The sequence below is a fragment of the Pleurodeles waltl genome, chromosome 7, assembly GCF_031143425.1.
Source record: "Pleurodeles waltl isolate 20211129_DDA chromosome 7, aPleWal1.hap1.20221129, whole genome shotgun sequence".
Taxonomy (NCBI): domain Eukaryota; kingdom Metazoa; phylum Chordata; class Amphibia; order Caudata; family Salamandridae; genus Pleurodeles; species Pleurodeles waltl.
Genome location: NC_090446.1, coordinates 674,956,471 through 674,971,862, shown reverse-complemented (window position 1 = coordinate 674,971,862; position 15,392 = coordinate 674,956,471). Strand labels below are relative to the sequence as shown.

At 49.7% G+C, this 15,392-nt stretch overlaps 1 protein-coding gene across 2 annotated transcripts in view; it reads left to right on the top strand.

Annotated features, from left to right (window-relative positions):
* Positions 1-15,392, top strand: part of TCERG1 (transcription elongation regulator 1) — a 737,036-nt gene that overhangs the window by 434,899 nt on the left and 286,745 nt on the right. For both annotated transcript variants that reach the window (XM_069244676.1, XM_069244675.1), the window contains exon 11: positions 10,102-10,168. In XM_069244676.1, coding sequence (XP_069100777.1) covers positions 10,102-10,168 — 67 coding nt within the window. The remainder of the gene's footprint in view (positions 1-10,101; positions 10,169-15,392) is intronic.

The following is a 15,392-nucleotide window of genomic DNA, read 5'->3' as shown; positions in this document are numbered from 1 at the left end:
CTGGCCAAGATAAGGTTAGCAGAGGTGGATACCTCTAAGACCAAAATAGAAAGAATGGGTGGAGACATTGAAGAGGCAGACAAGAGGCAATTCAGACTAGGTCCTATCACTGTGGAAGTAGGTCAGTTCCCCAAAGGGAATGACCTGAACAGAAGGATGTAAGGCAGAGTAGGCCCTGCAACTAACCAGCCTATTTCTCCTACTCTTCCTCGCCTGACAGACTAGGAAGACTCTCCCAGCTTGGGCTGAGTCTCCTGGCCTGTGGGCTGGGGGGGGCTTGTGTAAAGAAATGGCTCCCTGTTGCAGTTACCCCCCACTTTTTGCCTGATACTGATGCTGACTTGACTGAGAAGAGTGCTGGGACCCTGCTAACCAGGCCCCAGTACCAGTGTTCCTTCACCTAAAATGTACCATTGTATCCACAATTGGCACACCCTGGCATTCAGATAAGTCCCTTGTAACTGGTACTTCTAGTACCAAGGGCCCTGATGCCAAGGAAGGTCTCTAAGGGCTGCAGCATGTCTTATGCCACCCTAGAGACCCCTCACTCAGCACAGACACACTGCTTACAAGCCTGTGTGTGCTAGTGAGAACAAAATGAGTAAGTCGACATGGCACTCCCCTCAGGGTGCCATGCCAGCCTCTCACTGCCTATGCAGTATAGGTAAGACACCCCTCTAGCAGGCCTTACAGCCCTAAGGCAGGGTGCACTATACCATAGGTGAGGGTACCAGTGCATGAGCACTGTGCCCCTACAGTGTCTAAACAAAACCTTAGACATTGTAAGTGCAGGGTAGCCATAAGAGTATATGGTCTGGGAGTCTGTTTTACACGAACTCCACAACACCATAATGGCTACACTGAAAACTGGGAAGTTTGGTATCAAACTTCTCAGCACAATAAATGCACACTGATGCCAGTGTACATTTTATTGCAAAACACACCCCAGAGGGCACCTTAGAGGTGCCCCCTGAAACTTAACCGACTGTCTGTGTAGGCTGACTAGTTCCAGCAGCCTGCCACACCAGAGACATGTTGCTGGCCCCATGGGGAGAGTGCCTTTGTCACTCTGAGGCCAGTAACAAAGCCTGCACTGGGTGGAGATGCTAACACCTCCCCCAGGCAGGAGCTGTGACACCTGGCGGTGAGCCTCAAAGGCTCACCCCTTTGTCACAGCCCAGCAGGGCACTCCAGCTTAGTGGAGTTGCCCGCCCCCTCCGGCCACGGCCCCCACTTTTGGTGGCAAGGCTGGAGGGAACAAAGAAAGCAACAAGGAGGAGTCACTGGCCAGTCAGGACAGCCCCTAAGGTGTCCTGAGCTGAAGTGACTCTAACTTTTAGAAATCCTCCATCTTGCAGATGGAGGATTCCCCCAATAGGGTTAGGATTGTGACCCCCTGTAAAGAAATAGCTCCCTGTTGCAGTTACCCCCCACTTTTTGCCTGATACTGATGCTGACTTGACTGAGAAGTGTGCTGGGACCCTGCTAACCAGGCCCCAGCACCAGTGTTCCTTCACCTAAAAAGTACCATTGTATCCACAATTGGCACACCCTGGCATTCAGATAAGTCCCTTGTAACTGGTACTTCTAGTACCAAGGGCCCTGATGCCAAGGAAGGTCTCTAAGGGCTGCAGCATGTCTTATGCCACCCTAGAGACCCCTCACTCAGCACAGACACACTGCTTACAAGCCTGTGTGTGCTAGTGAGAACAAAATGAGTAAGTCGATATGGCACTCCCCTCAGGGTGCCATGCCAGCCTCTCACTGCCTATGCAGTATAGGTAAGACACCCCTCTAGCAGGCCTTACAGCCCTAAGGCAGGGTGCACTATACCATAGGTGAGGGTACCAGTGCATGAGCACTGTGCCCCTACAGTGTCTAAACAAAACCTTAGACATTGTAAGTGCAGGGTAGCCATAAGAGTATATGGTCTGGGAGTCTGTTTTACACGAACTCCACAGCACCATAATGGCTACACTGAAAACTGGGAAGTTTGGTATCAAACTTCTCAGCACAATAAATGCACACTGATGCCAGTGTACACTTTATTGTAAAATACACCACAGAGGGCACCTTAGAGGTGCCCCCTGAAACTTAACCAACTAGCTGTGTAGGCTGACTGGTTCCAGCAGCCTGCCACACTAGAGACATGTTGCTGGCCCCATGGGGAGAGTGCCTTTGTCACTCTGAGGCCAGTAACAAAGCCTGCACTGGGTGGAGATGCTAACACCTCCCCCAGGCAGGAGCTGTGACACCTGGCGGTGAGCCTCAAAGGCTCACCCCTTTGTCACAGCCCAGCAGGGCTCTCCAGCTTAGTGGAGTTGCCTGCCCCCTCCGGCCACGGCCCCCACTTTTGGCGGCAAGGCTGGAGGGAACAAAGAAAGCAACAAGGAGGAGTCACTGGCCAGTCAGGACAGCCCCTAAGGTGTCCTGAGCTGAAGTGACTCTAACTTTTAGAAATCCTCCATCTTGCAGATGGAGGAGTCCCCCAATAGGGTTAGGATTGTGACCCACTCCCCTTGGGAGGAGGCACAAAGAGGGTGTACCCACCCTCAGGGCTAGTAGCCATTGGCTACTAACCCCCCAGACCTAAACACGCCCTTAAAATTTAGTATTTAAGGGCTACCCTGAACCCTAGAAAATCAGATTCCTGCAACTACAAGAAGAAGGACTGCCTAGCTGAAAAACCCCTGCAGAGGAAGACCAGAAGACGACAACTGCCTTGGCTCCAGAAACTCACCGGCCTGTCTCCTGCCTTCCAAAGATCCTGCTCCAGCGACGCCTTCCAAAGGGACCAGCGACCTCGACATCCTCTGAGGACTGCCCCTGCTTCGAAAAGACAAGAAACTCCCGAGGACAGCGGACCTGCTCCAAGAAAAGCTGCAACTTTGTTTCCAGCAGCTTTAAAGAACCCTGCAAGCTCCCCGCAAGAAGCGTGAGACTTGCAACACTGCACCCGGCGACCCCGACTCGGCTGGTGGCGATCCAACACCTCAGGAGGGACCCCAGGACTACTCTAAGACTGTGAGTACCAAAACCTGTCCCCCCTGAGCCCCCACAGCGCCGCCTGCAGAGGGAATCCCGAGGCTTCCCCTGACCGCGACTCTTTGAATCCAAAGTCCCGACGCCTGGGAGAGACCCTGCACCCGCAGCCCCCAGGACCTGAAGGACCGGACTTTCACTGGAGAAGTGACCCCCAGGAGTCCCTCTCCCTTGCCCAAGTGGAGGTTTCCCCGAGGAATCCCCCCCCTTGCCTGCCTGCAGCGCTGAAGAGATCCCGAGAACTCTCATAGACTAACATTGCGAACCCGACGCTTGGTTCTACACTGCACCCTGCCGCCCCCGCGCCGCTGAGGGTGAAATTTCTGTGTGGGCTTGTGTCCCCCCCCGGTGCCCTAAAAAACCCCCCTGGTCTGCCCTCCGAAGACGCGGGTACTTACCTGCAAGCAGACCGGAACCGGGGCACCCCCTTCTCTCCATTCTAGCCTATGCGTTTTGGGCACCACTTTGAACTCTGCACCTGACCGGCCCTGAGCTGCTGGTGTGGTGACTTTGGGGTTGCTCTGAACCCCCAACAGTGGGCTACCTTGGACCAAGAACTAAGCCCTGTAAGTGTCTTACTTACCTGGTTAACCTAACAAATACTTACCTCCCCTAGGAACTGTGAAAATTGCACTAAGTGTCCACTTTTAAAACCGCTATTTGTGAATAACTTGAAAAGTATACATGCAATTTTGATGATTTGAAGTTCCTAAAGTACTTACCTGCAATACCTTTCGAATGAGATATTACATGTAGAATTTGAACCTGTGGTTCTTAAAATAAACTAAGAAAATATATTTTTCTATACAAAAACCTATTGGCTGGATTTGTCTCTGAGTGTGTGTACCTCATTTATTGTCTATGTGTATGTACAACAAATGCTTAACACTACTCCTTGGATAAGCCTACTGCTCGACCACACTACCACAAAATAGAGCATTAGTATTATCTATTTTTACCACTATTTTACCTCTAAGGGGAACCCTTGGACTCTGTGCATGCTATTCCTTACTTTGAAATAGCACATACAGAACCAACTTCCTACACCCCCTCCCCTTGGGAGGAGGCACAAAGAGGGTGTACCCACCCTCAGGGCTAGTAGCCATTGGCTACTAACCCCCCAGACCTAAACACGCCCTTAAATTTAGTATTTAAGGGCTACCCTGAACCCTAGAAAATTAGATTCCTGCAACTACAAGAAGAAGGACTGCCTAGCTGAAAACCCCTGCAGAGGAAGACCAGAAGACGACTACTGCCTTGGCTCCAGAAACTCACCGGCCTGTCTTCTGCCTTCCAAAGATCCTGCTCCAGCGACGCCTTCCAAAGGGACCAGCGACCTCGACATCCTCTGAGGACTGCCCCTGCTTCGAAAAGACAAGAAACTCCCGAGGACAGCGGACCTGCTCCAAGAAAGGCTGCAACTTTGTTTCCAGCAGCCTTGAAAGAACCCTGCAAGCTCCCCGCAAGAAGCGTGAGACTTGCAACACTGCACCCGGCGACCCCGACTCGGCTGGTGGAGATCCAACACCTCAGGAGGGACCCCAGGACTACTCTGATACTGTGAGTACCAAAACCTGTCCCCCCTGAGCCCCCACAGCGCCGCCTGCAGAGGGAATCCCCGAGGCTTCCCCTGACCGCGACTCTTTGAATCCAAAGTCCCGACGCCTGGGAGAGACCCTGCACCCGCAGCCCCCAGGACCTGAAGGACCGGACTTTCACTGGAGAAGTGACCCCCAGGAGTCCCTCTCCCTTGCCCAAGTGGAGGTTTCCCCGAGGAATCCCCCCCCTTGCCTGCCTGCAGCGCTGAAGAGATCCCGAGATCTCTCATAGACTAACATTGCGAACCCGACGCCTGTTTCTACACTGCACCCTGCCGCCCCCGCGCCGCTGAGGGTGAAATTTCTGTGTGGGCTTGTGTCCCCCCCCGGTGCCCTAAAAAACCCCCCTGGTCTGCCCTCCGAAGACGCGGGTACTTACCTGCAAGCAGACCGGAACCGGGGCACCCCCTTCTCTCCATTCTAGCCTATGCGTTTTGGGCACCACTTTGAACTCTGCACCTGACCGGCCCTGAGCTGCTGGTGTGGTGACTTTGGGGTTGCTCTGAACCCCCAACAGTGGGCTACCTTGGACCAAGAACTAAGCCCTGTAAGTGTCTTACTTACCTGGTTAACCTAACAAATACTTACCTCCCCTAGGAACTGTGAAAATTGCACTAAGTGTCCACTTTTAAAACCGCTATTTGTGAATAACTTGAAAAGTATACATGCAATTTTGATGATTTGAAGTTCCTAAAGTACTTACCTGCAATACCTTTCGAATGAGATATTACATGTAGAATTTGAACCTGTGGTTCTTAAAATAAACTAAGAAAATATATTTTTCTATACAAAAACCTATTGGCTGGATTTGTCTCTGAGTGTGTGTACCTCATTTATTGTCTATGTGTATGTACAACAAATGCTTAACACTACTCCTTGGATAAGCCTACTGCTCGACCACACTACCACAAAATAGAGCATTAGTATTATCTATTTTTACCACTATTTTACCTCTAAGGGGAACCCTTGGACTCTGTGCATGCTATTCCTTACTTTGAAATAGCACATACAGAACCAACTTCCTACACCCCCTCCCCTTGGGAGGAGGCACAAAGAGGGTGTACCCACCCTCAGGGCTAGTAGCCATTGGCTACTAACCCCCCAGACCTAAACACGCCCTTAAATTTAGTATTTAAGGGCTACCCTGAACCCTAGAAAATTAGATTCCTGCAACTACAAGAAGAAGGACTGCCTAGCTGAAAACCCCTGCAGAGGAAGACCAGAAGACGACTACTGCCTTGGCTCCAGAAACTCACCGGCCTGTCTTCTGCCTTCCAAAGATCCTGCTCCAGCGACGCCTTCCAAAGGGACCAGCGACCTCGACATCCTCTGAGGACTGCCCCTGCTTCGAAAAGACAAGAAACTCCCGAGGACAGCGGACCTGCTCCAAGAAAGGCTGCAACTTTGTTTCCAGCAGCCTTGAAAGAACCCTGCAAGCTCCCCGCAAGAAGCGTGAGACTTGCAACACTGCACCCGGCGACCCCGACTCGGCTGGTGGAGATCCAACACCTCAGGAGGGACCCCAGGACTACTCTGATACTGTGAGTACCAAAACCTGTCCCCCCTGAGCCCCCACAGCGCCGCCTGCAGAGGGAATCCCCGAGGCTTCCCCTGACCGCGACTCTTTGAATCCAAAGTCCCGACGCCTGGGAGAGACCCTGCACCCGCAGCCCCCAGGACCTGAAGGACCGGACTTTCACTGGAGAAGTGACCCCCAGGAGTCCCTCTCCCTTGCCCAAGTGGAGGTTTCCCCGAGGAACCCCCCCCTTGCCTGCCTGCAGCGCTGAAGAGATCCCGAGATCTCTCATAGACTAACATTGCGAACCCGACGCCTGTTTCTACACTGCACCCGGCCGCCCCCGCGCTGCTGAGGGTGAAATTTCTGTGTGGGCTTGTGTCCCCCCCAGTGCCCTACAAAACCCCTCTGGTCTGCCCTCCGAAGACGCGGGTACTTACCTGCAAGCAGACCGGAACCGGGGCACCCCCTTCTCTCCATTCTAGCCTATGTGTTTTGGGCACCACTTTGAACTCTGCACCTGACCGGCCCTGAGCTGCTGGTGTGGTGACTTTGGGGTTGCTCTGAACCCCCAACGGTGGGCTACCTTGGACCAAGAACTGAACCCTGTAAGTGTCTTACTTACCTGGTAAAACTAACAAAAACTTACCTCCCCCAGGAACTGTGAAAATTGCACTAAGTGTCCACTTTTAAAACAGCTATTTGTCAATAACTTGTAAAGTATACATGCAATTGTTATGATTTAAAGTTCCTAAAGTACTTACCTGCAATACCTTTCGAATGAGATATTACATGTAGAATTTGAACCTGTGGTTCTTAAAATAAACTAAGAAAATATATTTTTCTATACAAAAACCTATTGGCTGGATTTGTCTCTGAGTGTGTGTACCTCATTTATTGTGTATGTGTATGTACAACAAATGCTTAACACTACTCCTTGGATAAGCCTACTGCTCGACCACACTACCACAAAATAGAGCATTAGTATTATCTATTTTTACCACTATTTTACCTCTAAGGGGAACCCTTGGACTCTGTGCATGCTATTCCTTACTTTGAAATAGCACATACAGAGCCAACGTCCTACACAGGGTAGCCATAAGAGTATATGGTCTGGGAGTCTGTTTACACGAACTCCACAGCACCATAATGGCTACACTGAAAACTGGGAAGTTTGGTATCAAACTTCTCAGCACAATAAATGCACACTGATGCCAGTGTACATTTTATTGTAAAATACACCACAGAGGGCACCTTAGAGGTGCCCCCTGAAACTTAACCGACTATCTGTGTAGGCTGACTGGTTCCAGCAGCCTGCCACACTAGAGACATGTTGCTGGCCCCATAGGGAGAGTGCCTTTGTCACTCTGAGGCCAGTAACAAAGCCTGCACTGGGTGGAGATGCTAACACCTCCCCCAGGCAGGAGCTGTAACACCTGGCGGTGAGCCTCAAAGGCTCACTCCTTTGTCACAGCACAGCAGGGCACTCCAGCTTGTGGAGTTGCCCGCCCCCTCCTGCCACGGGCCCACTTTTGGCGGCAAGGCCAGAGGAGATAATGAGAAAAACAAGGAGGAGTCACTGGCCAGTCAGGACAGCCCCTAAGGCAACCTGAGCTGAAGTGACTCTGACTTTTAGGAATCCTCCATCTTGCAGATGGAGGATTCCCCCAATAGGGATAGGAATGTGACCCCCTCCCCTTGGGAGGAGGCACAAAGAGGGTGTAGCTACCCTCAGGGCTAGTAGCTATTGGCTACTGCCCTCCCTGACCTAAACACACCCCTAAAATTCTGTATTTAGGGGCTCCCCTGAACCTAGGAACTCGGATTCCTGCAACCGAAGAAGAAGACTGCTGAGCTGAAAAACCCTGCAGAGAAGACGGAGACACCAACTGCTTTGGCCCCAGCTCTACCGGCCTGTCTCCTCACTTCTAAAGACACTGCTCCAGCGACGCTTTCCCCAGGACCAGCGACCTCTGAATCCTCAGAGGACTGCCCTGCTCTAGAAGGACCAAGAATCTCCTGAGGACAGCGGCCCTGTTCACCCAAGACTGCAACTTTGTTTCCAAAGGAGCAACTTTAAAATGACTGCGTTTCCCGCCAGAAGCGTGAGACTTGCAACTCTGCACCCGACGCCCCCGGCTCGACTTGTGGAGAACAAACACTTCAGGGAGGACTCCCTGGCGACTACGAGGCTGTGAGTAGCCAGAGTTGCCCCCACAGCGACGCCTGCAGAGGGAATCCCGAGGCTCCCCCTGACCGCGACTGCCTGACTCCCAGATCCCGACGCCTGGAAAAGACCCTGCACCCGCAGCCCCCACGACCTGAAAGATCGGAACTGCAGTGCAGGAGTGATCCCCAGGAGGCCCTCTCCCTTGCCCAGGTGGTGGCTACCCCGAGGAGCCCCCCCCCCCCCCCCCCCCCCCTTGCCTGCCTGCATCGCTGAAGAGACCCCTTGGTCTCCCATTGATTAAAATTGAAAACCCGACGTGTGTTTGCACACTGCACCCGGCCGCCCCCGTGCTGCTGAGGGTGTACTTTCAGTGCTTACTTGTGTTCCCCCCCCCCCCCCCAGTGCCATTCAAAACCCCCCTGGTCTGCCCTCCGAAGACACGGGTACTTACCTGCTGGCAGACTGGAACCGGGGCACCCCCTTCTCCATTGAAGCCTATGCGTTTTGGGCACCACTTTGAACTCGGCACCTGACCGACCCTGAGCTGCTGGTGTGGTAACTTTGGGGTTGCTCTGAACCCCCAACGGTAGGCTACCTTGGACCCAAACTTGAACCCTGTAGGTGGTTTACTTACCTGCAAGAACTAACAATTACGTACCTCCCCTAGGAACTGTGAAAATTGCACGAAGTGTCTAGTTTTAAAATAGATATATGTGTTTTATTTGAAAAATATATATGCTATTGTGATTATTCAAAGTTCCTAAAGTACTTACCTGCAATACCTTTCATTCAAAGTATTACATGTAAAATTTGAACCTGTGGTTCTTAAAATAAACTAAGAAAATATATTTTTCTATACAAAAACCTATTGGCCTGGAATTGTCTCCGAGTGTGTGTTCCTCATTTATTGCCTGTGTGTGTACAACAAATGCTTAACACTACTCCTTTGATAAGCCTACTGCTCGACCACCCTACAACAAAATAGAACATTAGTATTATCTCTTTTTGCCACTATCTTACCTCTAAGGGGAACCCTTGGCCACTGTGCATACTATTCCTTGCTTTGAAATAGTGCATACAGAGCCAACTTCCTACATCTACCTTTCATATTGCATCTTTATTCGTTTTGACCTGCAATTATCCAGATAAATATTATATATTTTTCTAAACACTGTGTGGTGTATTTTTGTGGTGCTATATTGTGTTATTGTATGACTTATTGCACAAATACTTTACACATTGCCTTCTAAGTTAAGCCTGACTGCTCGTGCCAAGCTACCAGAGGGTGGGCACAGGATCATTTTGGATTGTGTGTCACTTACCCTGACTAGAGGGAGGGTTCTTGCTTGGACAGGGGGTAACCTGACTGCTAACCAAAAAACCCATTTCTAACAGCTATAATACATTTTAGAAAGTTGCATATTAATTTCTACTCCTTACCTTTGGTAGTTGAATACAAGTTCGGCTCCGATATGTGAGCATCTCATTTTCTGAAATGGAACTGAAATTTTAGAACTTAATTGAATGTTGAAGATAATTAAAGGCATGATGTTTCAGCCATAGTGCCATTTTGGCACTTCAGCAGAAATCCAAGAGCTGCATTATTAATCATACGTTTTGCATTGAGATGAACAATTGAGGTTTGGCTTTGTGCTGTATATATGATGATTCAGTGGTTGTCAACATGTCTTATTATGTTAATGTGCTTGAATTGCAAATGTTTATTCTGAAGTTAGAATATGAGCAAGATTGACAATTAAGCTTATTTTTAATAGTTAAAGAAGAGCAAGAATCTGCAGAAGAGATGAATGATGATGAGCCCATTAAAGCTAAGAAACGGAAGTAAGTGGGTTTTAAATTGTTTTGAGTGGGAATTGTTTTTTGGAACATAATTATGTTTGATTAGATTCGTCTCAGGTGGTGCTCTATAGTCTCACTTTAGAGTAGTCTTCATTATGTATTGTTTTCACACCGTTGATGTATGCAACCTGTTGAAAGTAATGAAGGATGAAGCAAAGGTGCACGCACTGTTGTCTCTGAATTTCAAAGGTGCCATTGTCTTTGTAATGTCGTCTCCAGTCAACAGGATGTGTTAACGACTAGTCATATTTTAAAGGAGTCAGGATACAGATAATGCACATTTAGAGCTATTATGTATTTTAAAAAATTGTATTTGGTACAAAAATCTAACTGCATGTGAGTGAAGCTGGATTGGTGGGGAGCATCTTTATTGATGTAATACTGCAATGCAGTGCATGATTCCTCTGCACAGATAAATGGGCAGGAATTTTGAAAATTGTTGGTGCCTGATTGACCTTCTCATAAGCCATAATGTATACCTTTTCTCTTCAGTTCACTTGAATTTGTTTTGCATATTTCCATTGAAAGTGTTTTCCTAGGCTACACCAGCTTTGACGTTGATTTTCTACTTTCTTTGAGAATTGCATAGGCTGTTTTAACTCTTAGTAGTGCACTAATTTCTCATAGGAGACATGGCATCCTTTGTAGTCAATCTACTTTTGCAGTGCTCTTGTCACTCAGTGTTGACTGTAAATGTAGACTTGCTTTAGCACTAGTTATTAAATGTTATGATTTAACTGTAAATCCAAGGCTCTTGCACCACCGAAACATCTTCAGTGGTCTGTGTTGGCAGTTTGAGATGTATTGCACATATCGTGGTCATTTAGAGGCCGATTAGGAATACATTTGACTTTTGGCATACAGAAGTTACTGTTCACCAAATAGAATTGTTGGCTTACCTGTTAAAGCAAACTATCTGCGAGTCACATGAAGACAATTTCCCCTCTTATAAACATACTAATATCTGATTCACTCGGTGCACTTCTTTTAAAGTCCAGTTTATGCAAAATCAGTTTAAAGTGTACCATTTCAAAGTCATTTTTGTCTGTAATCCAGTTTGGAATGCTGTGATTTACCTTATTTTAGGAGTTATGCGTTTCTTGTTAATGTTTACATCTTCTGTTGATTAATAGCAAATTTCTGGGTTACTGAATTTGGTAAGCTATAGTAATGTCCCAGACTGTGCTGTCCATGACCAAAGTGGCTCAGGTTATTACAACACTATTGCATCTAATGTTCACTTTGGAAGAACTGTGTGCTTTTCTTGTATGCTTCTTATGAATATCAGAACGTCCACGATTTACTGAAATTAAACCGAAATATCCTTTGTGATATTTAAAATAACTTGGGAATATTTTTCATGCAGCAGTTTGAAGGTCATTTTGTAAATGGAAAACTGGAGTCTAGGGGCTTTCTAAATCTGTGTCTAAATATCACTGTTGTATATAATATTTCTGCTTGGTTCTATTTTACTCGATCTTACAAAATAAAATGTTCTGATGGGTCTTCTTCCTGCATATTCCTCAGCTGTTGAAGATCCAATGTCCAAAACTAGATATGGAAAATTTGCTTACCATGTCGGTAGAGGGAGCTGGCTCCATCTCAGTGCAAGAAGTCATGCGGGGTTGACCTCACTGGAGCCATATAGCACCCTCTTGGGCATTAATGTCTGTGGCCTTTCTCTGCACCCTTAGACGCAGATCCAGAGCCTGTCTGTGATGCTCACTGTAAGGAAATGGCTCCCTGTTGCAGTTACCCCCCACTTTTAGCCTGATACTGATGCTGACTTGACTGAGAAGTGTGCTGGGACCCTGCTAACCAGGCCCCAGCACCAGTGTTCTTTCACCTAAAATGTACCATTGTCTCCACAATTGGCACAACCCTGGCACCCAGGTAAGTCCCTTGTAACTGGTACCCCTAGTACCAAGGGCCCTGGTGCCAGGGAAGGTTTCTAAGGGCTGCAGCATGTCTTATGCCACCCTGGGGACCCTCACTCAGCACAGACGCACTGCTTGCCAGCTTGTGTGTGCTGGGGGGGAGAAAATGACTAAGTCGACATGGCACTCCCCTCAGGGTGCCATGCCAGCCTCACACTGCCTGTGGCATAGGTAAGTCACCCCTCTTGTAGGCCTTACAGCCCTAAGGCAGGGTGCACTATACCACAGGTGAGGGCATAGGTGCATGAGCACTATGCCCCTACAGTGTCTAAGCAAAACCTTAGACATTGTAAGTGCAGGGTAGCCATAAGAGTATATGGTCTGGGAGTCTGTCAAAAACGAACTCCACAGCTCCATAATGGCTACACTGAATACTGGGAAGTTTGGCACCAAACTTCTCAGAATAATAAACCCACACTGATGCCAGTGTTGGATTTATTAAAAAATGCACACAGAGGGCATCTTAGAGATACCCCCTGTATTTTACCCAATTGTTCAGTGCAGGACTGACTGGTCTGTGCCAGCCTGCTGCTGAGAGACGAGTTTCTGACCCCATGACGAGTTTCTGACCCCATGTGGTGAGAGCCTTTGTGCTCTCTGAGGACAGAAACAAAGCCTGCTCTGGGTGGAGGTGCTTCACACCTCCCCCCTGCAGGAACTGTAACACCTAGCAGTGAGCTTCAAAGGCTCAAGCTTCGTGTTACAATGCCCCAGGGCACTCCAGCTAGTGGAGATGCCCGCCTCCTGGACCCAGCCCCCACTTTTGGCGGCAAGTCCAGGAGAGATAATGAGAAAAACAAGGAGGAGTCACTGGCCAGTCAGGACAGCCCCTAAGGTGTCCTGAGCTGAGGTGACTGACTTTTAGAAATCCTCCATCTTGCAGATGGAGGATTCCCCCAATAGGATTAGGGATGTGCCCCCCTCCCCTCAGGGAGGAGGCACAAAGAGGGTGTACCCACCCTCAGGGCTAGTAGCCATTGGCTACTAACCCCCCAGACCTAAACACGCCCTTAAATTTAGTATTTAAGGGCTCCCCAGAACCAAGGAACTCAGATTCCTGCAACTTACGAAGAAGAGGACTGCTGAGCTGAAAAACCCCTGCAGAGAAGACGGAGACACCAACTGCTTTGGCCCCAGCCCTACCGGCCTGTCTCCCTCCTTCAGAAGAAAACTGCTCCAGCGACGCTTTCCCCAGGACCAGCGACCTCTGAATCCTCAGAGGACTGCCCTGCTTCCAAAAGACCAAGAAACTCCAGAGAACAGCGGCCCTGTTCAACAAAGACTGCAACTTTGTTTCCAGAGGAGCAGATTTAAAGACCCCTGCAATCCCCGCAAGAAGCGTGAGACATGCAACACTGCACCCGGTGACCCCGACTCGACTGGTGGAGAAACAACGCTACAGGCAGGACCCCCATGCGACTCCGAGGCTGTGAGTAACCAGAGTTGTCCCCCCTGAGCCCCCACAGCGACACCTGCAGAGGGAATCCCGAGGCTCCCCCTGACCGCGACTGTCTGAATCCAAAATCCCGACGCCTGGAAAAGACCCTGCACCCGCAGCCCCCAGGACCTGAAGGATCGGAACTCCAGTGCAGGAGTGACCCCCAGGAGGCCCTCTCCCTTGCCCAGGTGGTGGCTACCCCGAGGAGCCCCCCCCCCCTTGCCTGCCTGCATGGCTGAAGAGACCCCTTGGTCTCTCATTGAAACCTATTGAAAACCCGACGTGTGTTTGCACACTGCACCCGGCCGCCCCCGTGCTGCTGAGGGTGTACTTTTTGTGCTGACTTGTGTCCCCCCCCGGTGCCCTACAAAACCCCCCCTGGTCTGCCCTCCGAAGACGCGGGTACTTACCTGCTGGCAGACTGGAACCGGGGCACCCCCTTCTCCATTGAAGCCCATGTGTTTTGGGCACCACTTTGAACTCTTCACCTGACCGGCCCTGAGCTGCTGGTGTGGTGACTTTGGGGTTGCTCTGAACCCCCAACTGTGGGCTACCTTGGACCCCAATTTGAACCCCGTAGGTGGTTTACTTACCTGCAAAAACTAACTAACTTACCTCCCTCAGGAACTGTTGAAAATTGCACTGTGTCCACTTTTAAAATAGCTATATGTGTTTTATGTAAAAAGTATATATGCTATTGTGATTGTTCAAAGTTCCTAAAGTACTTACCTGCAATACCTTTCAAATGAGATATTACATGTAGAATTTGAACCTGTGGTTCTTAAAATAAACTAAGAAAATATATTGTTCGATGGCATCTGTCGCTGTAGATACGCATGTTCTGCAATAGCTCGCCATCTGGTGTTGGGCCGGAGTGTTACAAGTTGTTTTTCTTCGAAGAAGTCTTTCGAGTCACGGGACCGAGTGACTCCTCCTTTTGTCTCCATTGCGCATGGGCGTCGACTCCATCCTCGATTGTTTTTTTTCCGCCATCGGGTTCGGACGTGTTCCTGTCGCTCCGAGTTTCGGAACAGAAAAAATAGTTAATTTCGGAAGATTTTCGTCGGTATTGTTGCGTTCGGGATCGGCATACCTACATTCAACACCGCATCGAAGATCGAAGAGCTCCGGTGCCCTTCGGGGTAATTTTTCGATCCTCCGTCGGGGCCTGGTCGGCCCGACCGCGTGCTGAAGAACGCCGATGGAACGGACCCCGTTCCGTTTCTGCCCCAAATGCCACAATAAATACCCCTACACAGACCAACACTTGGTCTGCAACCTGTGCCTGTCACCTGAGCACAGCGAAGACACCTGCGAGGCCTGTCGTGCGTTCCGGTCCAGAAAAACACTCCGAGACCGTCGAGCCAGAAGACTTCAAATGGCGTCCGCACCGACAGCCCGACGGGAGTTCGAGGAACAGGAAGAGGAAGGTACCTTCTCGATCCAAGACTCAGACTCCGAAGGATTCGACGATACACAAACCGTGAGTAAGACGTCGAAAACCACACAAAGAAACATTTACAAGGCCCAGGGGACGCCACTGCCACCAGGCCATGGCTCCACCCATAAATTCGGTGACCGACCGTCGGCACCGAAAAAGGCCAAAACAGTGCCGAGATCGTCCGACTCCGGTCGAGACACCGGCACGCAGCCTTCTCGGGACCGAGAAAGTGCTGGAGACAAGCCTCGACACCGAGATGCCGGTGTGGACACGGCTCGACGCCGAGACAGCGGCACCGAAACAGATCGACGCCGAGAGGTTTCGGCCCCGAAAAGGAAAAAAGTCACCTCGGAGCCGAAAAAACACGCAGACACAGTTTCGACGCCGAAA